Source organism: Oncorhynchus keta, chromosome 32 (genome assembly GCF_023373465.1).
Source record: "Oncorhynchus keta strain PuntledgeMale-10-30-2019 chromosome 32, Oket_V2, whole genome shotgun sequence".
NCBI lineage: Eukaryota > Metazoa > Chordata > Actinopteri > Salmoniformes > Salmonidae > Oncorhynchus > Oncorhynchus keta.
In genome coordinates, this window is record NC_068452.1 from 22,156,265 (window position 1) to 22,183,738 (window position 27,474).

At 48.8% G+C, this 27,474-nt stretch overlaps 1 protein-coding gene and 1 long non-coding RNA gene across 24 annotated transcripts in view; one reads left to right on the plus strand and one right to left on the minus strand.

The window, feature by feature from the left end:
- srcin1a (SRC kinase signaling inhibitor 1a) overlaps positions 1-27,474 on the minus strand; it is a 113,913-nt gene that overhangs the window by 6,181 nt on the left and 80,258 nt on the right. For 5 of the 6 annotated variants that reach the window (XM_052490908.1, XM_052490912.1, XM_052490911.1 and 2 more), the window contains 16 exons: positions 24,243-25,117; positions 23,935-24,042; positions 23,465-23,592; positions 22,559-22,579; positions 21,881-22,041; positions 17,342-17,517; positions 16,611-16,741; positions 15,882-16,029; positions 11,822-12,128; positions 11,045-11,321; positions 10,707-10,855; positions 10,461-10,610; positions 9,716-9,844; positions 9,049-9,129; positions 7,811-8,920; positions 6,006-6,137 (listed from right to left, as the gene is read on the minus strand). In XM_052490908.1, the coding sequence (XP_052346868.1) occupies positions 6,006-6,137; positions 7,811-8,920; positions 9,049-9,129; positions 9,716-9,844; positions 10,461-10,610; positions 10,707-10,855; positions 11,045-11,321; positions 11,822-12,128; positions 15,882-16,029; positions 16,611-16,741; positions 17,342-17,517; positions 21,881-22,041; positions 22,559-22,579; positions 23,465-23,592; positions 23,935-24,042; positions 24,243-25,117 (4,083 nt within the window). The remainder of the gene's footprint in view (positions 1-6,005; positions 6,138-7,810; positions 8,921-9,048; positions 9,130-9,715; positions 9,845-10,460; positions 10,611-10,706; positions 10,856-11,044; positions 11,322-11,821; positions 12,129-15,881; positions 16,030-16,610; positions 16,742-17,341; positions 17,518-21,880; positions 22,042-22,558; positions 22,580-23,464; positions 23,593-23,934; positions 24,043-24,242; positions 25,118-27,474) is intronic. The other variant, XM_052490914.1, reaches the window with a different exon arrangement.
- Positions 2,531-4,986, plus strand: LOC127914489 (uncharacterized). Of its 18 annotated transcripts, none has more exons than XR_008088558.1 (5): positions 2,531-2,999; positions 3,174-3,261; positions 3,520-3,563; positions 4,039-4,082; positions 4,212-4,251. It is a non-coding gene; the product is annotated as an uncharacterized LOC127914489 (long non-coding RNA). The 18 variants fall into 18 exon arrangements; XR_008088554.1 differs by lacking the exons at positions 4,039-4,082; positions 4,212-4,251 and adding exons at positions 3,909-3,952; positions 4,126-4,194; XR_008088545.1 differs by lacking the exons at positions 3,174-3,261; positions 3,520-3,563; positions 4,039-4,082; positions 4,212-4,251 and adding exons at positions 3,262-3,305; positions 3,736-3,779; positions 4,898-4,982 and having other exon boundaries at positions 2,531-3,041.

Below are 27,474 nucleotides of genomic sequence, written 5' to 3' on the forward strand. Positions count from 1 at the left end.
AATGGACATCCGAGTCATTAAAAATGCAAAACACATTAAATGAACAGCATCACGCATATTCCCCTTTGTGTGATGCTGGAGTACACCAGTAGATGGCGCTGTGTTGGCAGTGAGACATTTTGGTCGGGCTGTACACATTATACAGTACAGGGGGTGTATTCTCTGTAAATGCCGTCTGCCAGCATTCAGTCTCTCTCATAGAGGATGGCTGGAGGCGAGTGGCAGTGCCAGGGCATGGGCACAAGACAGGCAGTGCCAAACGCTAACAGAGCTATGCCAGAGCACGAGTGTGTGAGGGTCCCCTACTCTGTGATCAGTCCTACATCGGTGCCACTGGCTGATGACACCTGTCTAGACATCTGTGCTTGTGGCTGGGGGATGAGAGGAAGAGGAAGAGGAAGAGTCTGATGTGACTATCCCAACTCTGTATCAGTCAGACAGACACTGGGAGAGAGCAATAACTCTGCATACCAGGTTTTATACCGAAGGTCATCGTTTATTTAGAGGTGACTTTGATTAAATCCAGGATAGCAAATAATTTGCTCTTGAATAACTCTCGTACATAGATATGTCAAAAGTTCTCTTCTACAATGTTCCGAATAAAGGCAACTCGCTATTTCTGAGAGGTTTCTACTCTGCCCTGCATGTTGAGTGGTTGGAGGGTGTTAGTGTGGAGACAGAGGGGATTCGGTCTGTGTGGTTGGTTGGACAGCAGGTCCGTGTTGTGTGGCCTGTGAGGCTTTAACCTGCTGTGTTGGCTGGTGCTGCAGTAACTCTGGCGCTGCTGTCTGCCCCGAGGGAGATGGCCTGTTCCTTCTGCCTGAGGACACAATCTCTCTAAAGCCTGGCCACCGCAACATTTATTCCGCTCTCTTAGTGCAGTAAGATAGCCTCCTCTCATCTCCGGAAGCTCAGAGCTGCCTGCCAAAAGACTGTGTCGTGGGACTGGCCTTTACCGCCCCCTGCTTGACTAGCCTGCTTCACAGCCAGAAGTAATAAGAAGCGAAATGGGAAATGGAAATCGAGGATTGTGGTATGAAAATGATTCACATTGTCATGTCTTCCTTGATCTGCGCCAAAGGCCGACGGAGCGAAATGGTGGCTTTGAACTGTCTGTTCTTATAACAGCTCAGTGATTTTTTTAAAATCCTCTCGCCCCTGGAACGCTCTGACGTCTCCTGGTACTGTAGCAGTGCCTAACAACAAGCGCGGGCACAACGGCACTGAGTATCATCTCACAATGCACCGTTCAGTCTCCCACACACACAGACATACAGATAACACACAGTACAGACAGATAACACACAGACATACAGATAACACACAGACATACAGATAACACACAGACATACAGATAACACACAGTACAGAAAGATAACACAAATATGAAAACTTTCGCACCACCAATAACGTCAATTCATAACACCACCGAGGACATAAGCAGAAAAGAGACAAACAGAGAAAAGATAGGAAGATGAAAGGAAAGAGTGATGTGGGGTTACTAACTTACAACTCTATAGGAGTGGGGCTACTAACTTACAACTCTATAGGAGTGGGGTTACTAACTTACAACTCTATAGGAGTGGGGAAACTAACTTACAACTCTATAGGAGTGGGGCTACTAACTTACAACTCTATAGGAGTGGGGAAACTAACTTACAACTCTATAGGAGTGGGGAAACTAACTTACAACTCTATAGGAGTGGGGAAACTAACTTACAACTCTATAGGAGTGGGGAAACTAACTTACAACTCTATAGGAGTGGGGAAACTAACTTACAACTCTATAGGAGTGGGGAAACTAACTTACAACTCTATAGGAGTGGGGAAACTAACTTACAACTCTATAGGAGTGGGGAAACTAACTTACAACTCTATAGGAGTGGGGCTACTAACTTACAACTCTATAGGAGTGCGGTTACTAACTTACAACTCTATAGGAGTGGGGTCACTAACTTACAACTCCATGGGAGGGGGACAACTAACTTACAACTCTATAGGAAGGGGACAACTAACTTACAACTCTATAGGAGTGGGGCTACTAACTTACAACTCTATAGGAGTGGGGTTACTAACTTACAACTCTATAGGAGTGGGGTTACTAACTTACAACTCTATAGGAGTGGGGAAACTAACGTATAACTCTATGGGAGTGTTGAAAGTAGGGGGGGCACCTTAAAGCTCTATGGGTCAATTAAAATGGTGGGTGGATGGGCATCTGACAGTGTTGAGGTGGGGTAATGAGAGAAGACAGACATCCATTGCATGTTATGCCAATACAAACAGCCTGCTGTCTGTCATTGAGTAGTGGGGAGATTGACTTCCTCGACTGAAGTCATATGTTGATTCAAAATTCTCTGAAATGGGTATCGTAATGTCTTTGTTACTGTTGTTGTTGGCGCTATCTTAACTTATGTCTTGGTGCCGACTCTGAGAGAGATTGTTTTGAACATCTTTCCTTCTTTGGGCGAGGGGATAGTGTTTTCACACAGCCTGTTTTCAATGTAATTGTTTGCAACAGTCTGTGGACAAAGGGAGCACGCTGAGATCCTGTGTCCTCATACTGAAATAATGGGATTCATTTTCCTCTCAGTGGGCTAGAAGGAGGCCGCTCCACCCCTACAGCTTTCCAGAAACAGGGAAGCAGAGGGAGGGAACAAGAGACACAGGGGGAGAGAGAGAAAGATAAAGGTGGGGAAAGAGAGACACCCAGGGGGAGAGAGAGGAAGACAGAGGTGGGGAAAGAGAGATACACAGGGGGAGAGAGAGGAAGACAGAGGTGGGGGAAGAGAGACACACAGGGGGAGAGAGAGGAAGACAGAGGTGGGGAAAGAGAGATACACAGGGGGAGAGAGAGGAAGACAGAGGTGGGGAAAGAGAGATACACAGGGGGAGAGAGAGGAAGACAGAGGTGGGGAAAGAGAGACACACAGGGGGAGAGAGAGGAAGACAGAGGTGGGGAAAGAGAGATACACAGGGGTAGAGAGAGGAAGACAGAGGTGGGGAAAGAGACACACAGGGGGAGAGAGAGGAAGACAGAGGTGGGGAAAGAGATACACACAGGGGGAGAGAGAGGAAGACAGAGGTGGGGAAAGAGAGATACACAGGGGGAGAGAGAGGAAGACAGAGGTGGGGAAAGAGAGATACACAGGGGGAGAGAGAGGAAGACAGAGGTGGGGAAAGAGAGACACACAGGGGGAGAGAGAGGAAGACAGAGGTGGGGAAAGAGAGATACACAGGGGGAGAGAGAGGAAGACAGAGGTGGGGGAAGAGAGACACACAGGGGGAGAGAGAGGAAGACAGAGGTGGGGAAAGAGTGATACACAGGGGAGAGAGAGGAAGACAGAGGTGGGGAAAGAGAGATACACAGGGGGAGAGAGGGAAGACAGAGGTGGGGAAAGAGAGACACACAGGGGAGAGAGAGAAGACAGAGGTGGGGAAAGAGAGATACCCAGGGGTAGAGAGAGGAAGACAGAGGTGGGGAAAGAGACACACAGGGGGAGAGAGAGGAAGACAGAGGTGGGGAAAGAGAGACACACAGGGGGAGAGAGAGGAAGACAGAGGTGGGGAAAGAGAGATACACAGGGGGAGAGAGGAAGACAGAGGTAGGGGGAGAGAGACACAGGGGGAGAGAGAGGATGACAGAGGTGGGGAAAGAGAGACACACAGGGGGAGACAGAGAAAGACAGAGGTGGGAAAAGATAGACACACAGGGGGAGAGAGAGGAAGACAGAGGTGGGGAAAGAGAGATACACAGGGGGAGAGAGAGGAAGACAGAGGTGGGGAAGAGAGACACACAGGGGGAGAGAGAGGAAGACAGAGGTGGGGAAAGAGCGATACACAGGGGGAGAGAGAGGAAGACAGAGGTGGGGAAAGAGATACACAGGGGGAGAGAGAGGAAGACAGAGGTGGGGAAAGAGAGACACACAGGGGGAGAGAGAGGAAGACAGAGGTGGGGAAAGAGAGATACACAGGGGTAGAGAGAGGAAGACAGAGGTGGGGAAAGAGACACACAGGGGGAGAGAGAGGAAGACAGAGGTGGGGAAAGAGAGACACACAGGGGGAGAGAGAGGAAGACAGAGGTGGGGAAAGAGAGACACACAGGGGAGAGAGAGGAAGACAGAGGTAGGGGGAGAGAGACACAGGGGGAGAGAGAGGATGACAGAGGTGGGGAAAGAGAGACACACAGGGGGAGACAGAGAAAGACAGAGGTGGGGAAAGAGAGATACACAGGGGGAGAGAGAGGAAGACAGAGGTGGGGAAAGAGAGACACACAGGGGGAGAGAGAGGAAGACAAAGGTAGGGGAGAGAGACACACAGGGGGAGAGAGAGGAAGACAGAGGTGGGGAAAGAGAGACACACAGGGGGAGAGAGGAAGACAGAGGTGGGGAAAGAGATACACAGGGGGAGAGAGAGGAAGACAGAGGTGGGGAAAGAGATACACAAGGGGAGAGAGAGGAAGACAGAGGTGGGGAAAGAGAGATACACAGGGGAGAGAGAGGAAGACAGAGGTGGGGGAGAGAGATACACAGGGGAGAGAGAGGAAGACAGAGGTGGGGAAAGAGAGATACACAGGGGAGAGAGAGGAAGACAGAGGTGGGGAAAGAGAGATACACAGGGGAGAGAGAGGAAGACAGAGGTGGGGAAAGAGAGATACACAGTGGGAGAGAGAGGAAGACAGAGGTGGGGAAAGAGAGATACACAGGGGGAGAGAGAGGAAGACAGAGGTGGGGAAAGAGAGATACACAGGGGGAGAGAGGAAGACAGAGGTAGGGGAGAGAGACACACAGGGGGAGAGAGGGAAGACAGAGGTGGGGAAAGAGAGATACACAGGGGGAGAGAGAGGAAGACAGAGGTAGGGGAGAGAGACACACAGGGGAGAGAGAGGAAGACAGAGGTGGGGAAAGAGAGATACACAGGGGGAGAGAGAGGAAGACAGAGGTGGGGAAAGAGAGATACACAGGGGGAGAGAGAGGAAGACAGAGGTAGGGGGAGAGAGACACACAGGGGGAGAGAGAGGAAGACAGAGGTGGGGAAAGAGAGATAGCAAAATTGAGAGAACAGGGAATAATAGGGATGAAAAAGATTGGGCAGTAAGGAAGGAGTGAGTGAATAAAACAGAGGGAGAGAGAGAAAGCGAGCGAGAGCTGAAGGGAGCACACTGGGGGGGAAGCACTTTGCTCTTCATATTGAATAATCAGTGATTGCACTGACACAACTGGTTACTGATTAGCCTCAGCCTACATTGGGAGACAAGGGAATTAGAGATTTCTCCCATGTTTACCTATACAGCTACTAGTCAGCCCAGTCTCATAACACACTGTGTATGTGTGTATAACTTTTCTCTCTCACACACACACACACACACACACACACACACACACACACACACACACACACACACACACACACACACACACACACACACACACACACACACACACACACACACACACACACACACACACACACACACACACACACACACACTCTCTCCACATGAATGACTCCCTCTCTGAATTCCCAATCAAAGTATTTTTAGCGTGGAGAGGGGGTTTAGGTGCACTTCAGTGCTCCGGTATTTTTCAAATAACATTGACATTAAAGCTTATTTCATTGACATGACTCCTGCCTGCACCAGAGAAGAAAGTTCTCTCTCAGCTCGACTTTGTTCTGACACGGCTGATCAGTTCCATTTCCCCGTCTCCCCTGGGTCCCCTTGCATCTCCCAACTTATAACCCAACATCCTCCAAAACCTTCAGGTGCCCTGGTGCACTACACTATCTATTCCATACACTATCTATATCCCCTTTATCAAACAAGACCCTAGTAGTACTATTGGCTCTGGCTAAACCATCGACGGTCCATGGATTAAGAAGTCACACCAAGATATGGAGGTACACTAGTACAACAGTGGAATAGGCTACCTTGTGCAGAAGATGGAGGTGCGGGGTCAGTTAGGGGCAGTCAGTAGTAGATGATCAGTCGCACTAGAATACAGTACCTGCTGCTGGCCCTTGAGGAAGTCTTCCCTCTTGCCAGTTTTGGTCTTCTCTGTGCCGCTCTGCTGCAGGTGCTTCAGTCTGGAGGCAGCCGAGGAGTGGACTTTACCCACAGCTGAAGAGCTGTTGCCTCCCTGGAGAAGGAGACAAGGAGAGGAGAAGAGGGAAGAGATGTGAGTATTAGTGTCACAGAGGACGAACAGATTTACATTTCAGTCCTTTTAATCAGACATAAACCAACTCAATAGAAGCTCTCACCCAGTACCCCCGCCGGCTGCTGAAAGCCCTAAGATCAGGGTCCTCACTCTAGCCCTCGCTGAAACACCTCCCTGCTATCCGCCCCACTGACTTTCACTACATCATTACACACTGGCTGCAGAAGATCTGACAAACAGGTGAATATGGAAATGGAAAATTCAAAGTGGTGTGTGTGTAGCGTGGCTGCACCAGGGGATCCATCATGTGATGCCGTCGGCTCAACCAAAAGCAAATGCGCACTCACTCGCTCCAACACGCGCACATCCTATATACTCCCCAACCCCCTCCACACACGCACATTGGCTAAGAGGAAAGGCAGTGCATTTGATTACAGGAGACTGAGCGCCCAGTATGGTATGCTAATATGAATCATTCAGGGGTAGAGCAGGGAACCTGGGTGAAGGATCTGATTGGCCTAATGAGACCCAGTCATAGGCAGTGGTGGTTACAGTACTGAGAGTGATGCAACAAGGTGTGAAAACGCTGCAACTCCACACCAACCCCACGTCAAGCCCACGGGACCTGTTTCTCCAGCTGAACGGCCGTGAGGAGAAACAGTCCCTGACAGTCAGCCCCACTGTAGCTTGGCACTCCACTGCAGTTGGACTGAATGAAAGTCCATGTACACACTGAGACAACATGGTGGTCCATGCTACAGTCTACCTCTTCACCTCTCTGTCTCTGAGTCTATCTATCAGCATTACTCAACCATGTACTTCATTTTGGGAGCTTTACAAGGAGCGTTGACCCTAAAGGTGAAATGACAAAACTCCGACTCCCAGCATGCAATGAGCCCCCCGAGGTCTGGTCTGCCCTATGCTAATGATTTACCATGGGATAATGAAAACAACAGTGTGTGTCTGTATTCAGTTTCAGGCCAATTTGTAAACAAGCCTCGACATTTCGTTTTTGTCGATAAGCCGAAAGAAAGTTCAAGGTAAAGCCATAATAGTTGATGATGCAGGTAACTGCTAATTGATTACAGAGACGAGAGAAGCAGCAAAGGACAAAGAGAAGACAAAGACGTGAAGAGAGGTGGGGGGGAATAAAGAGGGGAGAGAAAAAGAGAAACGACAGTTTATTGCAGCAGAGATTGGACTTGCCCTGGTTTACAGAGTAGAAACAGAAGATCAATGAAAAATACAATGAGCAACCCGTCTCCAAGTCGACAGTAGCACCACATAACTAATCAAAGTACAGAGAAGGAGAGCATCTGCCGCAGGCCCCTTTGAGTTGAACAGATTTAAGATTTAAAGCCTTTGGACTGCCAAAATCTACCCGTTTTCACAGGGAGCAGACGACCCCCTTATGTGGGAACAGGCAGGTTGAGAGGTTCAACGGAGGTGTGAGGTATAACTCCATGTGAGGTTGGTCATTTATGTGCTGTCACATTCCCTCTGAAGTCAATAGGAGGAAGACGAGATAAAGCCTCAGCTTCAGCAGAAACAGCAACCCCAACACTTAAAGCCAAAAAGACAGAAGAGGATAGAGAGAAGTGAGTGCATGCCCTCTAAAGAGCAGAGTCTATGCCGGGGTGCACGTTATAGACCTTGGTCATCGTGGCAGGAGTGTAGGAGGGTTTGGGCTTGGGTGGGACTGGGGGCTTCTTGGTCTCTGGGGTGCTGGTGCCAGGCATCTGGGCTGGGTCTGGAGCCTCTGACAAGGCAGTGTCAGTGGCAGGGGAGAGGTGCACTGTGGTGGGGTGGCCACTGAGCTCCAGCAGGGTGTTCTCCAGCTCGCGGATGGTTTCATCCAGGCTGTCCAGCCTCCTGTAGGTGCTGCTCCTAATGTCCTCTCCCTGCTTCCAGGGGTTCGGCCCCTGTTCTTCCCTGGCCTGGCTCTCCTCACAACCTGCAGACCCATTGGGTTTCACTGCTGCTTCTGCAGAGTCCTGACTGGGCTCCGGAAGGGTGGCAAGAATGCTCTTTATTCCAGTGTTGTGAGGGAGTGTCAGGTTCCTGGCCCCTGTCTCCACCCCTCTCCTCAGAACCTCTCTCAGAGAGTCCTGCTGCTCAGGGGAGAGAGTTATCCTGGAGCCCAGGGTACTGGGGCTACTGCTCAGGCTGCTGTGAGAAGATCCTGCTCTAGGCTTGGGGACCACATTGGATGACCCTGTGTCCTCCTCCCTGCCCAGCAGTAACTGCAGCTTCCTGTAGGCCTCTCTGACCGTCACAATCTCTCTGAAGAATACCAGTAGTGGAGCCCCACACAGACGTATTTCAGTGCTTCCCTCTGAAGGCTGAGGTGGGATGGTGAGTGTCTGTAGAGCCTCTCCCCAGGTCCTGCTGAGCTTCTGAGCCTCCGAGGGTGACATCACCATCACCCCCAGCTCAGTCAGCACCAAGGACAGCTCTTCTCTCTCCTCCCTCTCTTCCTCCTTCTCAAAGGACTCCAGGATTCTCAGCTCCCCCCGCCGAGAGAGCTTCCTCTGGGGCTGGCTGACGGGATCCTTCCCCTTAGAGACCTCCTGGATCTTGGGGGATGTCTGGGGAGGAGCAGTCTGGCTCTGGGACGGGTTCACTGTTGGGGACATCTGATGGTCCTGTGTCAAGTCTCTGACAAAGCCTTCTGAGGGAGAGGGTGAAACTGACACGCACTCTGTCGGCACGATCCGGGGGACAGGAGAGAAGGACGGACCAGGAAGGGCTGTGCTCTGTGCCTGTTAAACAGAATGGGTGAATAGAATTCATATTCCAGCATACATTCAATAAGATAAAATAGGATTGTTTTCTAAACAGTGTAATGGTAATTGACTGGTTCTAAAATACTTCTCATTAGGGCACTAACCTGTGAGTGTGATGCCAGTATGCATTCTGAGCTGCCCTGCTTCCACTGTAGGCCAGAGCAGTCCAACGATGCTCTAGACAGCTGGTAGACAGTTTAGAGTTTCACAAGTGTACACACACACACACACACACACACACGCACACACACTTCAGAGCACTGCAACCAACACAGAGAGAGACTAGTAACTGGAGTGTTTGTGTGTAAGGAAGAGTGATCACTCCATCAGGGAGTGAGTGTGTGTTGGTATAGGGTGTGTGTGTCGTCTGAAGACAGTGTGTTTTGGGGTGTGTGCTGGTAGTGTAGAACAAGGGGGAGTGCTGGACCAAAGGGCTGCATTTAAAACAATAGTACAAACTCCTTTATTTTCCCTACAGCACCAAGCAGAATAGGGTCAGTGTACATTCTGTGTGCTGGTGACCAGCTGCTGTGTTTGACAGGAGACCCTGTGGAGAGCACCCTGCAGATAGAGATAAAAGGTGAGGATGGGACTGTGCACTCTGGGAAGGGTGTAGAGATCAGGGATGGAACATGGGTGTGTGTATTTGAGGTAGGGGGTAGAGGGGTGGAAGTGTTAGTTCGAGGAGGAAGGAGGGCGAGGAGGAAGGTGAGGGCAGGCTCAGGAAGCAGCAGTCCACACAAGCCCTCGCGAGGTCAGGGAGGGTGTTACCTTGGTGCACAGGGCCCCTGGGGGCCATAGGTCGAGGCTGGAGGGGGGCACGCTGGTCCTGCTGCGGGGGGAAATGGACAGGGACAGGGGAGGGGGGTGGCTGAGCCTGATGGGGGCTCTCTGAAACAGCTGACAGGGGGGAGGGTAGGAGGGAGGGGAGGGGACAGTTGAAGTAATGTAAATAATGGTTAAATTAGGATACGTTATCCATAATATCAAGATCAATTATCATAACTGGTCTATCAAAAATGACAGTAAAAAAATTATCAGTCCAATGTATTGTTGGACATACGAAAGACAATCACACAACTCAACGCTTCATTTGGGTCCACGTGGCCAGGCTGGGTTGGTCTGTGAGCTCTGGGTGACACGCTGTGTGTGTGTGTGACTAAGCTGTGTGATCAGCAGTAATCTGGACCCACAGTGAATGGACTCTCTGTCCCAGTGAGGAGGCCTGGGGTGTGGAGAACATATGGCACCTGCTGCTTTGACCTGACCATGCTCTCCAACACACCAAGCAGCCAGCTAATGAGGCCTACAACAGTGTGAGTGTGTGTGTGTGTGTCTGGGTGTGTGTGTGTAGCTACAAGCTCTCGGCAAAATTAGGGAAGCGGAGGAAGTGTCGTTTCTCAGCAACATTTCCCATTCCCCTTACCTAAAACCCTTCAGGGACTACTTCTATGAATACTATATCAACTCTGCAAACACTATTAATCCACTATTTCCGAAGCTGGTATACCAGTACCTCCAGTTCAGCAGCGATCTTGTCCTCCTCTCCCTCCTCCTTGTCTCCAGAGGCGATGGTGGGAGGGGTGGACGCAGGACGCGGGTTTTCAGACACCGTCCGTCGCAGCTTCACATGGGGCTTCTGTGCTTCTGCCTCCTCCGCCTCCGACTTTTACACACATACATAGTGGAGATCAGAAACTAGGCAGGATGTGTGTGTGTGCGTGTGTGTGTGAATATACATCCATGCCTCATGCTCTGTCACCTTCATGCTCTTGCCGGGGATAAGGGTCTCTCCGCTGCGGGTGATCAGTCCAGCCGGGGATGATGGGAAGCTGCGTCGAGGTGGTGGGGGAGGGGGCGACTTCGAGGGCTTCTCTGTACGATAGCGAGTCACTGTCAACTGCTCTGCATCTGTGGCAGGCAGGGCAGTACCATGGGCACCCGTTAGAGAACCAGACACAGTACATTCATACGGGCACCACAGCCGACACTGACACATTCAGGAGCTGAGTATGTGACAAAACACTGCTGCCCATCAGTACATCAAAACTGGTCTACTGTTACCTCTGTTGGGTAAGGAGAGGTCTGATGTATCCTTACCAGAACCACGTCTGGAGCCAGGTTCCTTCCCCGAGAGCTTGTGTGTGGCGTGCTGGGGCTTGGTAGGGCGGTGATCTGGGGTCCCTCCCCCACTCTGGGTGATCTGAGACTGGGAGGGTGTGTTGGAGGAGGGCTTGTTGATCTGCTTGGCGGCAAAGTCCAGGTCTGGGATGGCCTTCATCAGCTCAGCCTGGGTCTCCTCCAGCAGACGGTTGATGTCTTGAGCACTGTACTGGGTCAGACTGGCCCGTTTCTCCTCCCAGTCCCGCTCTGCTGCCTGGGGAACCATAGAGAGATATAGCACAGGGAGGGTTATTGTATTCACACACAGACACACACAGACACACACACACACACACACACACACACACACACACACACACACACACACACACACACACACACACACACACACACACACACACACACACACACACACACACACACGAGGTTGGTGGCACCTTAATTGGGGAGGACGGTCTTGTGGTAATGACTGGAGTGGAATCAGTGGAATGGTATCAAACACATCAAACATGTGACTCTGTGTGTTTGATACCATTGCATTCGCTTCGTTCCAGCTCTTATTATGAGCCTTCCTCCCCTCAGCAGAATGCACTGACACTCACTCACACATGTGCAGACATCCACACTTGTAGACTCACTCATGCCTACGCACACTCTCCTCCAAAACCTATACATACCGTATCATCATACCAATGCTAGACCAGGACAACTACAGACTAAAAACTAGAACGGAGTAACAGAAGGGTTCCTTACCAGTCGAACCTCCACAGACACAGCCTTATCAGCGGCAGCGCGGTTGGCCAGCTCTTCCAGGGCCCGGCCCTTGTGAGGCACAGGGGGATGAGTGTCCCTGTGAGGGCCAGAGGAGGGGTGGCTGTGTCCATGACCGTGACTGTGGCTGGAGTGGGGGCTCCAGTTAGACAGGCTGCTGCCGCCCCTCAGGTCACTGAGGTTGAGAGGGGGGCTGGTGGGCTTGTCAAAGTCAGAACTCTTACAGAAGTCCTCACTGCTGTGCTTGGGGAAGTCCTCCTGCTTCTTCCATACACCCTCGTTCACTTGCCTGACCACACAAACACAGCCAGTGTCAGGCGATGCCAGTAACGTCTGTATATCGGCCAGTATGTGTTCAGTGCTGATGGGCTGTGGCTAGACAATGCAGACTCTTGAGTTACACATCGTTCAGGTACCTGTGACGTTGGATCGGTGTCGATGTTTCAATGATGGTCAGTGTGTGGTGGGCTGTAGCCTACCTGCGAAAGGTGGTCACTGGTCAGTGTGTTGGGTCATACCTGCGCATGGCGGTCAGTGTGCTGTGTCGTACCTGCGCATGGCGGTCAGTGTGTTGGGTCATACCTGCGCATGGCGGTCAGTGTGTTGGGTCGTACCTGCGCATGGCTGTCAGTGTGTTGGGTCGTACCTGCGCATGGTGGCCAGTGTGTTGGGTCGTACCTGCGCATGGTGGTCAGTGTGTTGGGTTGTATCTGCGCATGGCGGTCAGTGTGTTGGGTTGTACCTGCGCAGGAGTTGCTGTCTACTGCAGAGATAGCCTGCAAAGTAATGTCATACTTTCCAGGTCCATACCCAAACAGTTCGAACTACTAATTTTGAAAACTACTCTCTCCAGAAATAAGTATCTCACTGTTGCCGCCTGCAACCGACCCCCCTCAGCTCCCAGCTGTGCCCTGGACACCATTTGTGAATTGATCGCCCCCCATCTAGCTTCAGAGTTTGTTCTGTTAGGTGACCTAAACTGGGATATGCTTAACACCCCGGCAGTCCTACAATCTAAGCTAGATGCCCTCAATCTCACACAAATCATCAAGGAACCCACCAGGTACAACCCTAAATCTGTAAACAAGGGCACCCTCAAAGACGTCATCCTGACCAACTGGCCCTCCAAATACACCTCCGCTGTCTTCAACCAGGATCTCAGCGATCACTGCCTCATTGCCTGTATCCGCTACGGAGCCGCAGTCAAACGACCACCCCTCATCACTGTCAAACGCTCCCTAAAACACTTCTGTGAGCAGGCCTTTCTAATCGACCTGGCCCGGGTATCCTGGAAGGACATTGACCTCATCCCGTCAGTTGAGGATGCCTGGTCATTCTTTAAAAGTAACTTCCTCACCATTTTAGATAAGCATGCTCCGTTCAAAAAATGAAGAACTAAGAACAGATATAGCCCTTGGTTCACTCCAGACCTGACTGCCCTCGACCAGCACAAAAACATCCTGTGGCGGACTGCAATAGCATCGAATAGTCCCCGCGATATGCAACTGTTCAGGGAAGTCAGGAACCAATACACGCAGTCAGTCAGGAAAGCTAAGGCCAGCTTCTTCAGGCAGAAGTTTGCATCCTGTAGCTTCAACTCCAAAAAGTTCTGGGACACTGTGAAGTCCATGGAGAACAAGAGCACCTCCTCCCAGCTGCCCACTGCACTGAGGCTAGGTAACACGGTCACCACCGATAAATCCATGATTATCGAAAACATCAACAAGCATTTCTCAACGGCTGGCCATGCCTTCCGCCTGGCTACTCCAACCTCGGCCAACAGCTCCGCCCCCCGCAGCTACTCACCCAAGCCTTTCCAGGTTCTCCTTTACCCAAATCCAGATAGCAGATGTTCTGAAAGAGCTGCAAAACCTGGACCTGTACAAGTCAGCTGGGCTTGACAATCTGGACCCTCTATTTCTGAAACTATCCGCCGCCATTGTCGCAACCCCTATTACCAGCCTGTTCAACCTCTCTTTCATATCGTCTGAGATCCCCAAGGATTGGAAAGCTGCCGCAGTCATCCCCCTCTTCAAAGGGGGAGACACCCTGGACCCAAACTGTTACAGACCTATATCCATCCTGCCCTGCCTATCTAAGGTCTTCGAAAGCCAAGTCAACAAACAGGTCACTGACCATCTCAAATCCCACCGTACCTTCTCCGCTGTGCAATTTTCAGAGCCGGTCACGGGTGCACCTCAGCCACGCTCAAGGTACTAAACGATATCATAACCGCCATCGATAAAAGACAGTACTGTGCAGCCGTCTTCATCGACCTTGCCAAGGCTTTCGACTCTGTCAATCACCATATTCTTATCGGCAGACTCAGTAGCCTCGGTTTTTCGGATGACTGCCTTGCCTGGTTCACCAATTACTTTGCAGACAGAGTTCAGTGTGTCAAATCGGAGGGCATGCTGTCCGGTCCTCTGGCAGTCTCTATGGGGGTGCCACAGGGTTCAATTCTCGGGCCGACTCTTTTCTCTGTATATATCAATGATGTTGCTCTTGCTGCGGGCGATTCCCTGATCCACCTCACCGCAGACGACACCATTCTATATACTTCCGGCCCGTCTTTGGACACTGTGCTATCTAACCTCCAAACGAGCTTCAATGCCATACACCACTCCTTCTGTGGCCTCCAACTGCTCTTAAACGCTAGTAAAACCAAATGCATGCTTTTCAACCTGCACGCCTGACCAGCATCACCACCCTGGATGGTTCCAACCTTGAATATGTGGACATCTATAAGTACCTAGGTGTCTGGCTAGACTGTAAACTCTCCTTCCAGACTCATATCCAACATCTCCAATCGAAAATCAAATCAAGAGTCGGCTTTCTATTCCGCAACAAAGCCTCCTTCACTCACGCCGCCAAACTTACCCTCGTAAAACTGACTATCCTACCGATCCTCGACTTTGGCGATGTCATCTACAAAATAGCTTCCAACACTCTACTCAGCAAACTGGATGCAGTTTATCACAGTGCCATCCGTTTTGTCACTAAAGCACCTTATACCACCCACCACTGCGACTTGTATGCTCTAGTCGGCTGGCCCTCGCTACATATTCGTCGCCAGATCCACTGGCTCCAGGTCATTTACAAGTCTAGGCTTGGTAAAGCTCCGCCTTATCTCAGTTCACTGGTCACGATGGCAACACCCATCCGTAGCACGCGCTCCAGCAGGTGTATCTCACTGATCATCCCTAAAGCCAACACCTCATTTGGCCGCCTTTCGTTCCAGTTCTCTGCTGCCTGTGACTGGAACGAATAGCAAAAATCGCTGAAGTTGGAGACTTTTATCTCCCTCACCAACTTCAAACATCTGCTATCTGAGCAGCTAACCAATCTCTGCAGCTGTACATAGTCTATCGGTAAATAGCCCACCCATTTTTACCTACCTCATCCCCATACTGTTTTTATATATTTACTTTTCTGCTCTTTTCCACACCAATATCTCTACCTGTACATGACCATCTGATCATTTATCACTCCAGTGTTAATCTGCAAAATTGTAATTATTCGCCTACCTCCTCATGCCTTTTGCACACAATGTATATAGACTCCCCTTTTTTTCTACTGTGTTATTGACTTGTTAATTGTTTACTCCATGTGTAACTCTGTGTTGTCTGTTCACACTGCTATGCTTTATCTTGGCCAGGTCGCAGTTGCAAATGAGAACTTGTTCTCAACTAGCCTACCTGGTTAAATAAAGGTGAAATAAAATAAATATGGCGGTCAGTGTGTTGGGTCGTACCTGCGCATGTTGGCCAGTGTGTTGGGTCGTACCTGCGCATGGTGGTCAGTGTGTTGGGTCGTATCTGCGTAGAGAGGTCGGTGTGTTGGGTCGTACCTGCACATGGTGGTCAGTGTGTTGGGTCGTATCTGCGTAGAGAGGTCGGTGTGTTGGGTCGTACCTGCACATGGTGGTCAGTGTGTTGGGTCGTATCTGCGTAGAGAGGTCGGTGTGTTGGGTCGTACCTGCACATGGTGGTCAGTGTGTTGGGTCGTACCTGCACATGGTGGTCAGTGTGTTGGGTCGTACCTGCGCATAGTGGTCAGTGTGTCAGTGACGCTCTTGCAGCGTTTCAGCAGGGCGTCCAGTCTGTGTGGCTCCTCCTTCAGGAACTTGACGGCTTCCACCTCCACCCTCAACACCACCCGCATCTTACTCTGCAGACTGGGGAACTGGTCTGGAGGGGGACAGGGAGAGAGAGGGGACACTACATATTAACATCTCATGAGTTGCAACGGGAGTCTGATTCTGAGAGTGGTGATTGTGATGTCTGGATGTTTGAGACTGATGTGTGTCTGTGATTGACATTCTAAGTCAGTGCCTACAGTGTGATGAGTGTATCAGACCAGGTGAGTGTGTCTGTGAGTGATCAGTGTATGAGACCATGTCAGTGTGTCTGTGAGTGAGCAGTGTATCAGACCGTGTGAGTGTGTCTGTGAGTGATCAGTGTATCAGACCCACAGGAGGTTGGTGTCCTCTTAATTGGGGAGAACAGGCTCGTGGTAATGGCTGGAACGGAATTAGTGGAATGGTATCAAATACATCAAACACATGGTTGCCAGGTGTTTGATGCCATTCCATTTGCTCCGTTCCGGCCATTATTACGAGCTGTTAACAGCCTTCTGTGGTCAGACCCTGTCAGTGTGTCTGTGATGAGTGATCAGTGTATCAGACCGTGTCAGTGTGTCTGTGAGTGATCAGTGTATCAGACCGTGTCAGTGTGTCTGTGAGTGATCAGTGTATCAGGGAGTAACTTACTCTTGAGCTCCGTGAGTGTCTCTCCTAGTTTCCTCAGAAGTGAGGCCTTCTCCTCCAGCTCCTGAACCGTCACCAGTTTGTGATTGACAGACGAACCCTTCTGGATATCCTCCACTGACTTCTCCAGGTCACTGGAGAGACAACACAGGAGAGACGTGTCAACACAAGGCCTTCACAGTTAACATGAACATGTTTGTGTTATGAGGACTGTAATGTTCTACTGAGAATGGGCACACAACTGTGGTGTGTGTGTCGAAGCGAGAGAATGGAGAGACATACACACAGTCTGGACACACACACAAACGCTGGCACACACACGCACACACACACACACACACGCACACACACAGGCTGACGAAGCAAAACCACTAATGAAAATCCAACTTAATGATGTCAAGTAAATCAGCCTGAAGCCATATGGCCAATCAAATTGGTATGAATATTTAAATGAAATAAAATGGCTGTTAGCAACGGTTAATAACAAGCCTAGATTAACAGCGATGATCTAACGAGGCAAATGATTCATTCAACAATGTCCACTCATATAAAGTTACGCACTCTTTGCTAAACCTGGCAGTGTCTGGGTAACGCATGGGGATTGTTTGTGTTAACAGTAGGACGGCCTGTATTACTGCCTTAGTACAACCATATGAATCAGTCAGTCAGTTAACCAGTCATTCAACAAACGGATCTTAAGGAAGGAATGATTCCGTGACCAGGTGAGTACTGACTGGAGCTGCTGGATGATAAACTCCTCCTCGTTGAGGTACTTGAGTCTCTCCTCTTCCACCAGGAGGCGCTGTCGCTGCAGAGGGTCCTCCTGCTTCCTCAGAGCGTCACTCACACGCACTTTCAGCTCCTTCTCCGTTCTTTTCAGCAGCGTCTTCACACTGTCCTGGTTCTGGAGCTGCACACGCACACACACACACACACACACACACACACACACACACACACACACACACACACACACACACACACACACACACACACACACACACACACACACACACACACACACACACACACACACACACACACACACACACACACACACACACACACACACACACACACACACACACACACAGACAATACTGAATGGTTCCAAATTGTGTAGGTAATAGAGGTTACAGGTGTCTGAGGTCAAAAAGTAGAGAATTCTGCAGATGATTAATGGTACACATCTGCTGCAATACAATAGGCCTTCCTCCAAATTTGGTATCACACACCTACGGTGGTCCTGCCCAGAGCAGTAAGTAGCTTGTAGAGGTCAAGATAGCAAAGGAATCACAGTGACAACATCCTGCAATTAGCATACCATATTATCAGGCAGTTGTTCTATTAGCATACCATATTATCAGGCAGTTGTTCTATTAGCATACCATATTATCAGGCAGTTGTTCTATTAGCATACCATATTATCAGGCAGTTGTTCTATTAGCATACCATATTATCAGGCAGTTGTTCTATTAGCATACCATATTATCAGGCAGTTGTTCTATTAGCATACCATATTATCAGGCAGTTGTTCTATTAGCATACCATATTATCAGGCAGTTGTTCTATTAGCATACCATATTATCAGGCAGTTGTGCTATTAGCAATGAAAATGTTTTTTTTCTGGACCAAATTGGATACATTTTTCAACGGCGCTGACAGAACATTTTGCAGTGAAAGCTAATTCCCTGCAATTCTCCGCTTTGCCATGGCTAATTCTGTGTTCTCATGCTCAAACATTAAAACAAAATCAATGGGACCCCAATCGGGGTCCCTGAGCATGTGTCCTGCGTGTCCGGTCGGTAATGCAGACATGCAAAAACTTCTCCTAAATTCATTGTTTGATTTGTTTCATTGCTTTAGCTTTTATTTTCTAGTTCTAAAATATTATATTATTAGAACATATATAGGTCAATTATTATTTTTCAATTCCTTGGTGTGGCGGCAACAGTTGACCAGAGCTGCTTCTAAATGAATACCTGGGAGACACTGGTGTGTGTCTGTCTGAACAGTACTGCCCTGCCCTTGACTGCATATGGTGTGTTCTATTTTGGCCTTTTCTGTCTAATAATGAGGATGCACTGCCTTGTCCATGAGTTTGTACCTCCACAATGTGTGTATCTCTCTCTCCGTGTGTGTGTGTGTGCGAGAGAGTAAGAGTGTGTGTGTTTGTGTTATTAACAACAGATTGCTCTGTCCTTGAGAGCTCTGCGGGCGTTCTGATGCGCCAGCGCTCCTGTCTGAGCCAACCTGTCTCCCCTGCTAACAGAATGTGATTAGCTGATGATGGAACCCATCACGGTGCTGTGTGTGTGTGTGTGTGTGTGTGTGTGTGTGTGTGTGTGTGTGTGTGTGTGTGTGTGTGTGTGTGTGTGTGTGTGTGTGTGTGTGTGTGTGTGTGTGTGTGTGTGTGTGTGTGTGTGTGTGTGTGTGTCTCAATCAGGGAAAAATAAGGCAGAAAACAGCAGGTTTCCAGTTCGCGAATTGCACTAGTAGGGACCTCTAAATCCTACTGTAAAATTCAAGACACATCCAGAACTATGAATGAAACCTGTCATAATGTGTGCAATACAACCACTACTGAGATGAAAGCACCTGCTTAGCAAGGGAAGTTAATCATGGATTGCTTTTATGTTCCAGGGAATCAAACTGAACAACAGTATAAACAATGTGCTCTGCAGCATTACTTCTGATTTGCCCCAATAGAAGCAATACATTAAAACCCCATTTATTCTCATCCAGCCACAGCAGTCACAATGAAAACATTTCTACTCTCTTTCTGTTCCTTTCTCTGCATTACGCTACCTCTACCACGTTCACCCTTCCTCTCCCTTCTCTCTCTCGCTCTACATAATTCATGAGCATCATGTATTATTCAGGCCTGGGGCCGTCTCCATGGGCAACGGGGCGGGTCAGAGGTTAGGAGTCAGGCTTGGGCTCCCACACAGGTAAATGACTGAGTTTATTACTACTCTCTAGTCCCATTGTGCTGCATTTGGCTTCCATTTACCACTTTTCTCCTCTCCACCCGTGCCTTTTATCCTCAGAACAGCCTCAATTCATCGGGGCACGGACTCTACAAGGAGTCAAGAGCGTTCCACAGGGATGCTGCCCCCGTTGACTTCAATAGTTCCCACAGTTGTATCAAGTTGTCTGGACATCCTTCGGGTGGTGGACCTTTGTTGATACACACGGGAAACTGTTGAGCGTGAAAAACCCATCAGCGTTGCAGTTCTTGAACCTGGCACCTACAGTACTACCAGACCCCGTTCATAGGCACTTGTTTTGTCTTGCCCATTCACCCTCTGAATGGCACAGACACACAAGCCACGTCTCAATCGTCTCAAGGCTTAAAAATCCTCCCCTTCATCAACACTGATTGAAGTGGATCTAACAGGTGACATCAATAAGGGATCATAGCCTTCACCTGGATTCACCTTGTCAGTCTATGTTGTGGAAAGAGCAGGTATTCATAATGATTTGTACACTCAGTGTATTCTTTCTCCAACAATAAATCCCACCACTTAAACCCAGTTCCTCATCAGAAGAGAGTTGGTGCAGGTACTGCTGCTGTGCCTCTCTGTGCGCACCGGTTGTATGTTGAGGAAATCACAGGCTATAAAACTACAAAACCCAGGATTCATGAGCCATTGAGCTGGGCCCTAAGGGAGAGCTTAACGATGCATGAAGTGGACTGGACCAATGACTGTGTCCTCTGTTATGTTTCATAAACTCTCTCTAAAGGAAGAGACAGACAGGGCAGACTGTTGAACGGCCCTGCGCTGTCCCTAAATCACATACGCCATATCCTCCACACTTCATTTATTTTCTCTACTGATCTGATGTGTTAGAGCAACCACTTCCACCCCCTCCAGAGGGTTAAGACACCGACAGGACGATTCTCTTCTCTCCTCAGCCTGTAACCATGGTACCGCAGGGAGTCACAGCGGAGACGTTGAATGGTTTCATTTCTTTCCATTATCTGATGCTGCGTCCATCTTCACAGGGATATCCACTAGGCTCGGGTCTTAACTCTTAGTACCAACACATACGGCAACTTTGATCCTCCAATGTCTCGCATCGCAAACATCCTCAAAGCATACTATGACCTAAATGTGTTGTAGAAGAAGACATCTGGTTCATTATTGTGTGTGTGTGTGTGTGTATGTATGTATGTGAGTGTGTGTATGTATGTGAGTGTGTGTATGTTTGCATGTGAGTGTGTGTATGTTTCTATGTGAGTGTGTGTATGTTTGCATGTGAGTGTGTGTATGTCTGCATGTGAGTGTGTGTATGTTTGCATGTGAGTGTGTGTATGTTTGCATGTGAGTGTGTGTATGTCTGCATGTGAGTGTGTGTATGTTTGCATGTGAGTGTGTGTATGTCTGCATGTGAGTGTGTGTATGTTTGCATGTGAGTGTGTGTATGTTTGCATGTGAGTGTGTGTATGTTTGCATGTGAGTGTGTGTATGTCTGCATGTGAGTGTGTGTATGTTTGCATGTGAGTGTGTGTATGTCTGCATGTGAGTGTGTGTATGTTTGCATGTGAGTGTGTGTATGTTTGCATGTGAGTGTGTGTATGTTTGCATGTGAGTGTGTGTATGTCTGCATGTGAGTGTGTGTATGTTTGCATGTGAGTGTGTGTATGTTTGCATGTGAGTGTGTGTATGTCTGCATGTGAGTGTGTGTATGTTTGCATGTGAGTGTGTGTATGTCTGCATGTGAGTGTGTGTATGTCTGCATGTGAGTGTGTGTATGTCTGCATGTGAGTGTGTGTATGTCTGCATGTGAGTGTGTGTATGTTTGCATGTGAGTGTGTGTATGTCTGCATGTGAGTGTGTGTATGTCTGCATGTGAGTGTGTGTATGTTTGCATGTGAGTGTGTGTATGTCTGCATGTGAGTGTGTGTATGTTTGCATGTGAGTGTGTGTATGTTTGCATGTGAGTGTGTGTATGTTTGCATGTGAGTGTGTGTATGTCTGCATGTGAGTGTGTGTATGTTTGCATGTGAGTGTGTGTATGTCTGCATGTGAGTGTGTGTATGTTTGCATGTGAGTGTGTGTATGTTTGCATGTGAGTGTGTGTATGTCTGCATGTGAGTGTGTGTATGTTTGCATGTGAGTGTGTGTATGTTTGCATGTGAGTGTGTGTATGTTTGCATGTGAGTGTGTGTATGTTTGCATGTGAGTGTGTGTATGTTTGCATGTGAGTGTGTTGGTGTAAACAGCCGTACTAATAGATGCATTGAGAGTAGGCCCAGTCGTTTTCACCTGCATCTTGCGGAGCTGGGAGAGTTGTTTGCGCAGGTCGGTGGCGTTCTGCTGCAGGTCGTGGAGGTGAAGCTGCATCTGCAGCCGGGTGACGGTGGTGACCTGGCTGTCTCCGGTGGGAGGGGGGGGCATCAGAGCCAGCGGGGCCGACGGCGTCAGAGCTGACAATCACAGGACAGAACACAGGTTATAAGGAAGTTAGAGGAAACTGGGTTACAGCATTTACAATGCTGTATGTATAAAGACATCTGACACACAACAGAAGATACATGCACACACACACACACACACGCATACGCACACGCATACGCACACGCACACAGTTCCACACGCAGTCTTGGGCGCACAGGTAAAGGATCCCAGCTCAGTTCCTGGACAGAGGTAGACTGAAAACGAAACAGAGAGAGCCTGTTGATGGTGCGAGGAGAATATCCTTCTGAATCTCAGATGTATGAACATCCAGACAGACCCAGAATGAGTAAGGGACCAACAAGACACGACCAGAGGGGGGGTAGAGAGGAGTATAGACACACCTGACCTCTAGGTAACCAACCAAAGGGAACATAAGAAAAGAGACACATCACCACCAATACTGGACCTGTGACAACACCAGACACCCACCCAGGGGCAGAGAGATGAGAGGAGAGATAGAAGAGAAGAGGAGAAGAGTCAAACTACCTTTCCGCTTCAGCCGCCCAGCTGTAACACAGAAGCAGTGAGCCATTAACCATAGATAAAGAGAGAGAAGAGAGAGTGGAGGAAAACTGGGAGTAATCTTCAAGGTTTACATTGCCAAGGGCAAATGTGGACCCCTGGACACTTCCTCTATCGACTATTGCTGAGAGAAAAATGGCTAATTCAACAGCTTTATTTTTTTCTGGTATTATTTCATGTCAAGGAGAGGCATCAAAGGCAGACGTGTCCGTTCGCTGGCCCTTTGAAGGTCTGGCCATTGAACAGCAAGTCTATGCAGACTCACTCATGCTAAACGGAGGCACGAGGAACAGGGGAAGAAAGAGATCTGGAGAGAGAGAGAGGGAGTGAGAGAAAAGAGAAATACAACAGAAGAAGAAAGGGAAGGAAATGTGAGAGAGTGATATTAGAGGAAGCAGGGACAGAGGGATAGGTTTGTGTCTAGGTTGCGAGTTGAGGGAGATGTCATTCAATGTCTGCTGAGGTTTAAAGACCAGGAGCCATCTCATCTGTTAAAATAATCTATGCCTGGCCCAATGGTAAATTGATTTTTTATTTGACCTTTTATTCAACCAGGCAAGTCAGTTAAGAACAAATTCTATTATTATTTTCAATGACGGCCTAGGAACAGTGGGTTAACTGCCTGTTCAGGGGCAGAACGACAGATTTGTACCTTGTCAGCTCGGGGATTTGAACTTGCAACCTTTCGGTTACTAGTCCAACTCTCTAACCACTAGGCCTAGTGGTCTGAAAACTGATCTGAAAACTAAGCTCAACTTGAACTATTGTAAATGGTTAACAGGACGGGACCCAGTCTGACTACAAGATCAAACTAAAACTCAATTCACCTCAATCTAGTTTGAGCTATAGAACTTTGGACGTGGTACTCACTTCCAGTGGCGGAGCCGTCGCTGTTGGATTCGGTCTTCTCGCTGGAAGAGAAAGGGAAGGGCCGTGAGAACTCCGAGCCCTGGTCCGGAGGGCAGCCCGCCATCATGCAGAGACGCAGTAGGCCGCATCTGAGGAGGGCCACAGGGCAAGGCAATTACAGTGCTAATGCCAACACCTGTACTATACTTACGCATGATGTACTTACACTACAGAGTGCTTTATACTGGCCACAGGGCAAGGTCACTATTGCCAGCCAATTACAGTGCTAATGCCAACACCTGTACTATAATCATGTACAGTACTACTATACTGTAGTAATGTACTTGAACGTATTCTGGTCAATTAAACAACGATATAGCATCCTGAGACCAGTCATGTATTTCTGTGCTCGTCCTGTCATGGTCTACTGCTGTAGTAGCATGTACATCTATGATTGGCTCTGTGTGTTTGGGCTCTCAAGGGGGTCTTACGTGGTGTCACTGTCGGGTGCTTTGGTCAGTACACTCTGAACCAGGCCTGTCAGACTGGCTATCTGTTTCTCCATGGCCTCCATACGGTCCAGACGGTCCGCGCGGTCCCTGGAGAAAGCCAGCAGGTTAACACACGCTGGTCAGTTAGGTTCACTCACACACACACACACCAACATGGAAGCTCATGCACCCACACATCCCACAGTAATGTCAAAATGTACTAGTACACACTAGAAAACACCTAGCAAAACACATACTGTATAGAAGAAGCATGAAATCTCAAACCACACACACACTCACACACTCACCTGGACTCAGAAGTCTCTCCATGGAGTGGGGAGCTGTATCCGGGCGCAAACCTGCTCCCGTCCCCTCCCGGCCCGGCCTGCAGGGCCAGAGGGTCAGAGCTGGAGCTGGGCCTGGACTTGGGGCTCTCCACAAACACGGAAGAGGGGGCTGAGTCCTTGCGGAAGTTCTGCCTAACCGGGGAGGCTCGGCTGGGGGAGCTAGAGTACGAGTCCCCCCTGTCCCTCAGCTGCATATCAGGGATCTTCTGTGGGGAGGAGGGGGGCATGCGGAAGCCCATACCCAGTGTGGCTGAGGAGTAGGAGTCGGAGTAGAGGGGACCTCCAGGCTTGTACAGGGCGTCCTCCAGCTCCCCCTGCAGGGCGGCAGCAGAGTAGGTGCTGAGGGAGCGCACAGAGCCGTGGCGGTACAGCCCACCGGACACGGGGAAGCCAAAGGGGTCTCCGATGGCGGCCAGCGACTGTGTGGAGGCGATGCTGAGGCGGCCCTCGTGTACCAGGCTGTAGGGGTCGGCGTACAGCCCCTCCTTTACCAGCATAAGGTTCTTCCCAGAAACCTCCTCGTCGGGCTTGACGTCACGGCGCTCCAGGATGGCGCTAGGGGAGGAGGACAGGCCGGTGTTGTGGCCCCCGTGGTGGGAGCCGGCTCCTGGGTGGTGGGAGTGCTGGGGCTGGTGCTGCTGTGGGTGCTGCTGGTGCTGGGAGTGTTGTTGGAGCTGGGGGTGACTGCCCGGCCCGGCGAAGGAGGGAGGCCGACCCCCACTGTAGGACAGACGGGAGCGGGCTGGGGAGCCGGAGGGGGGCGAGGCGGAGGAGGATGGCAGGGTGTTGAGGCGGCGGGTGGGGGAGGACTCTCGGGACGTGTACACCAGATCCCTCTGAAACGACATCAGGGGCGGGGGTGGAGGGTAGGTTACCATGGATACCAGTGGATGAAAACGCTGTGCTCCCCCTCTGTGCCAGACTGACAATCAGAGGATAGGAAATCACACTGACATTGGACAGTCTGTGGCAGCCTGGGCTCATCAATGCAATCATAGCATCTTTATACAAGCCAACATCAAATACCAGCACACAATCAACACATGTGATTCAAGTCTAGAGTAATGGATCTATCCAAGAGTACAGTGAGGCTTATGGGATATGGGATTACCTACATGTATTGACTGTCACCTTACAGTGTAATAACTAAGGCTGAAAATGAAAGGGCTTAAAAGAGGGGCCCAGTCCAGCCTTACTGTTTCTTTCTTCTCCTTGCACTCATCCAGGAGAACCACCGAGCTGCATTTAACCAGCCCAACTAAACCCACCGGATTACAAAGAGCTGGTATTCAGCACGTCTCCATATCTGCACATATCCATTTCCTCTCTATTGAAGAGAAGCGAGAGAAAGCAGGAGACGAAACCACTCCTGGTTCATTAGAATGAATGTGAGGAATTTCCTCATCCACCACCGGTTTTTTCTTCTCTCCTCCACCGCTTGCCTGGGTGGTCAAAAACTTTTAAATTCTGCCTCATTTTTTTTTACTGCATCTCCCACTTTTTCAATTCCTCTTTCTCTCATGTTAATGTTTTTCCTCAACCTACAGTAATTACCTCTCTCTCCTATTTATGTCTTTCCTCAACCTACAGTAATTATCTCTCTTGTTTATGTCTTTCCTCAACCTACAGGAATTCTCTCTCCTGTTTGTCTTTCCTCAACCTACAGTAATTATCTCTCTTGTTTATGTCTTTCCTCAACCTACAGTAATTATCTCTCCTGTTTATGTCTTTCCTCAACCTACAGGAATTCTCTCCTGTTTGTCTTTCCACAACCTACAGTAATGACCTCTCTCTCCTATTTATGTCTTTCCTCAATCTACAGTAATTACCTCTCTCATGTTTATGTCTTTCCTCAACCTACAGTAATTACCTCTCTCTCATGTTTATGTCTTTCCTCAACCTACAGTAATTACCTCTCCTGTTTATGTCTTTCTTCAACCTACAGTAATTACCTCTCTCTCGTGTTTATGTCTTTCCTCAACCTACAGTAATTACCTCTCCTGTTTATGTCTTTCTTCAACCTACAGTAATTACCTCTCTCTCATGTTTATGTCTTTCCTCAACCTACAGTAATTATCTCTCCTGTTTATGTTTTTCCTCAACCTACAGTAATTACCTCTCTCTCATGTTTATGTTTTTCCTCAACCTACAGTAATTACCTCTCTCTCATGTTTATGTTTTCCTCAACCTACAGTAATTATCTCTCTCTCATGTTTATGTCTTTCCTCAACCTACAGTAATTACCTCTCTCTCATGTTTATGTCTTTCCTCAACCTACAGTAATTACCTCTCTCTCATGTTTATGTCTTTCCTCAACCTACAGTAATTATCTCTCCTGTTTATGTCTTTCCTCAACCTACAGTAATTACCTCTCTCTCATGTTTATGTTTTTCCTCAACCTACAGTAATTATCTCTCTCTCATGTTTATGTCTTTCCTCAACCTACAGTAATTACCTCTCTCTCATGTTTATGTCTTTCCTCAACCTACAGTAATTACCTCTCCTGTTTATGTCTTTCCTCAACCTACAGTAATTACCTCTCATGTTTATGTCTTTCCTCAACCTACAGTAATTACCTCTCCTGTTTATGTCTTTCCTCAACCTACAGTAATTACCTCTCTCTCCTGTTTATGTCTTTCCTCAACCTACAGTAATTACCTCTCCTGTTTATGTCTTTCCTCAACCTACAGTAATTATCTCTCCTGTTTATGTCTTTCCTCAACCTACAGTAATTATCTCTCCTATTTATGTCTTTCCTCAACCTACAGTAATTACCTCTCTCATGTTTATGTCTTTCCTCAACCTACAGTAATTACCTCTCTCTCATGTTTATGTCTTTCCTCAACCTACAGTAATTACCTCTCCTGTTTATGTCTTTCCTCAACCTACAGTAATTACCTCTCCTGTTTATGTCTTTCCTCAACCTACAGTAATTACCTCTCTCTCCTATTTATGTCTTTCCTCAACCTACAGTAATTACCTCTCCTGTTTATGTCTTTCCTCAACCTACAGTAATTACCTCTCTCTCATGTTTATGTCTTTCCTCAACCTACAGTAATTACCTCTCTCTCCTATTTATGTCTTTCCTCAATCTACAGTAATTACCTCTCTCTCCTGTTTGTCTTTCCTCAACCTATAGTAATTACCTCTCTCTCATGTTTATGTCTTTCCTCAACCTACAGTAATTACCTCT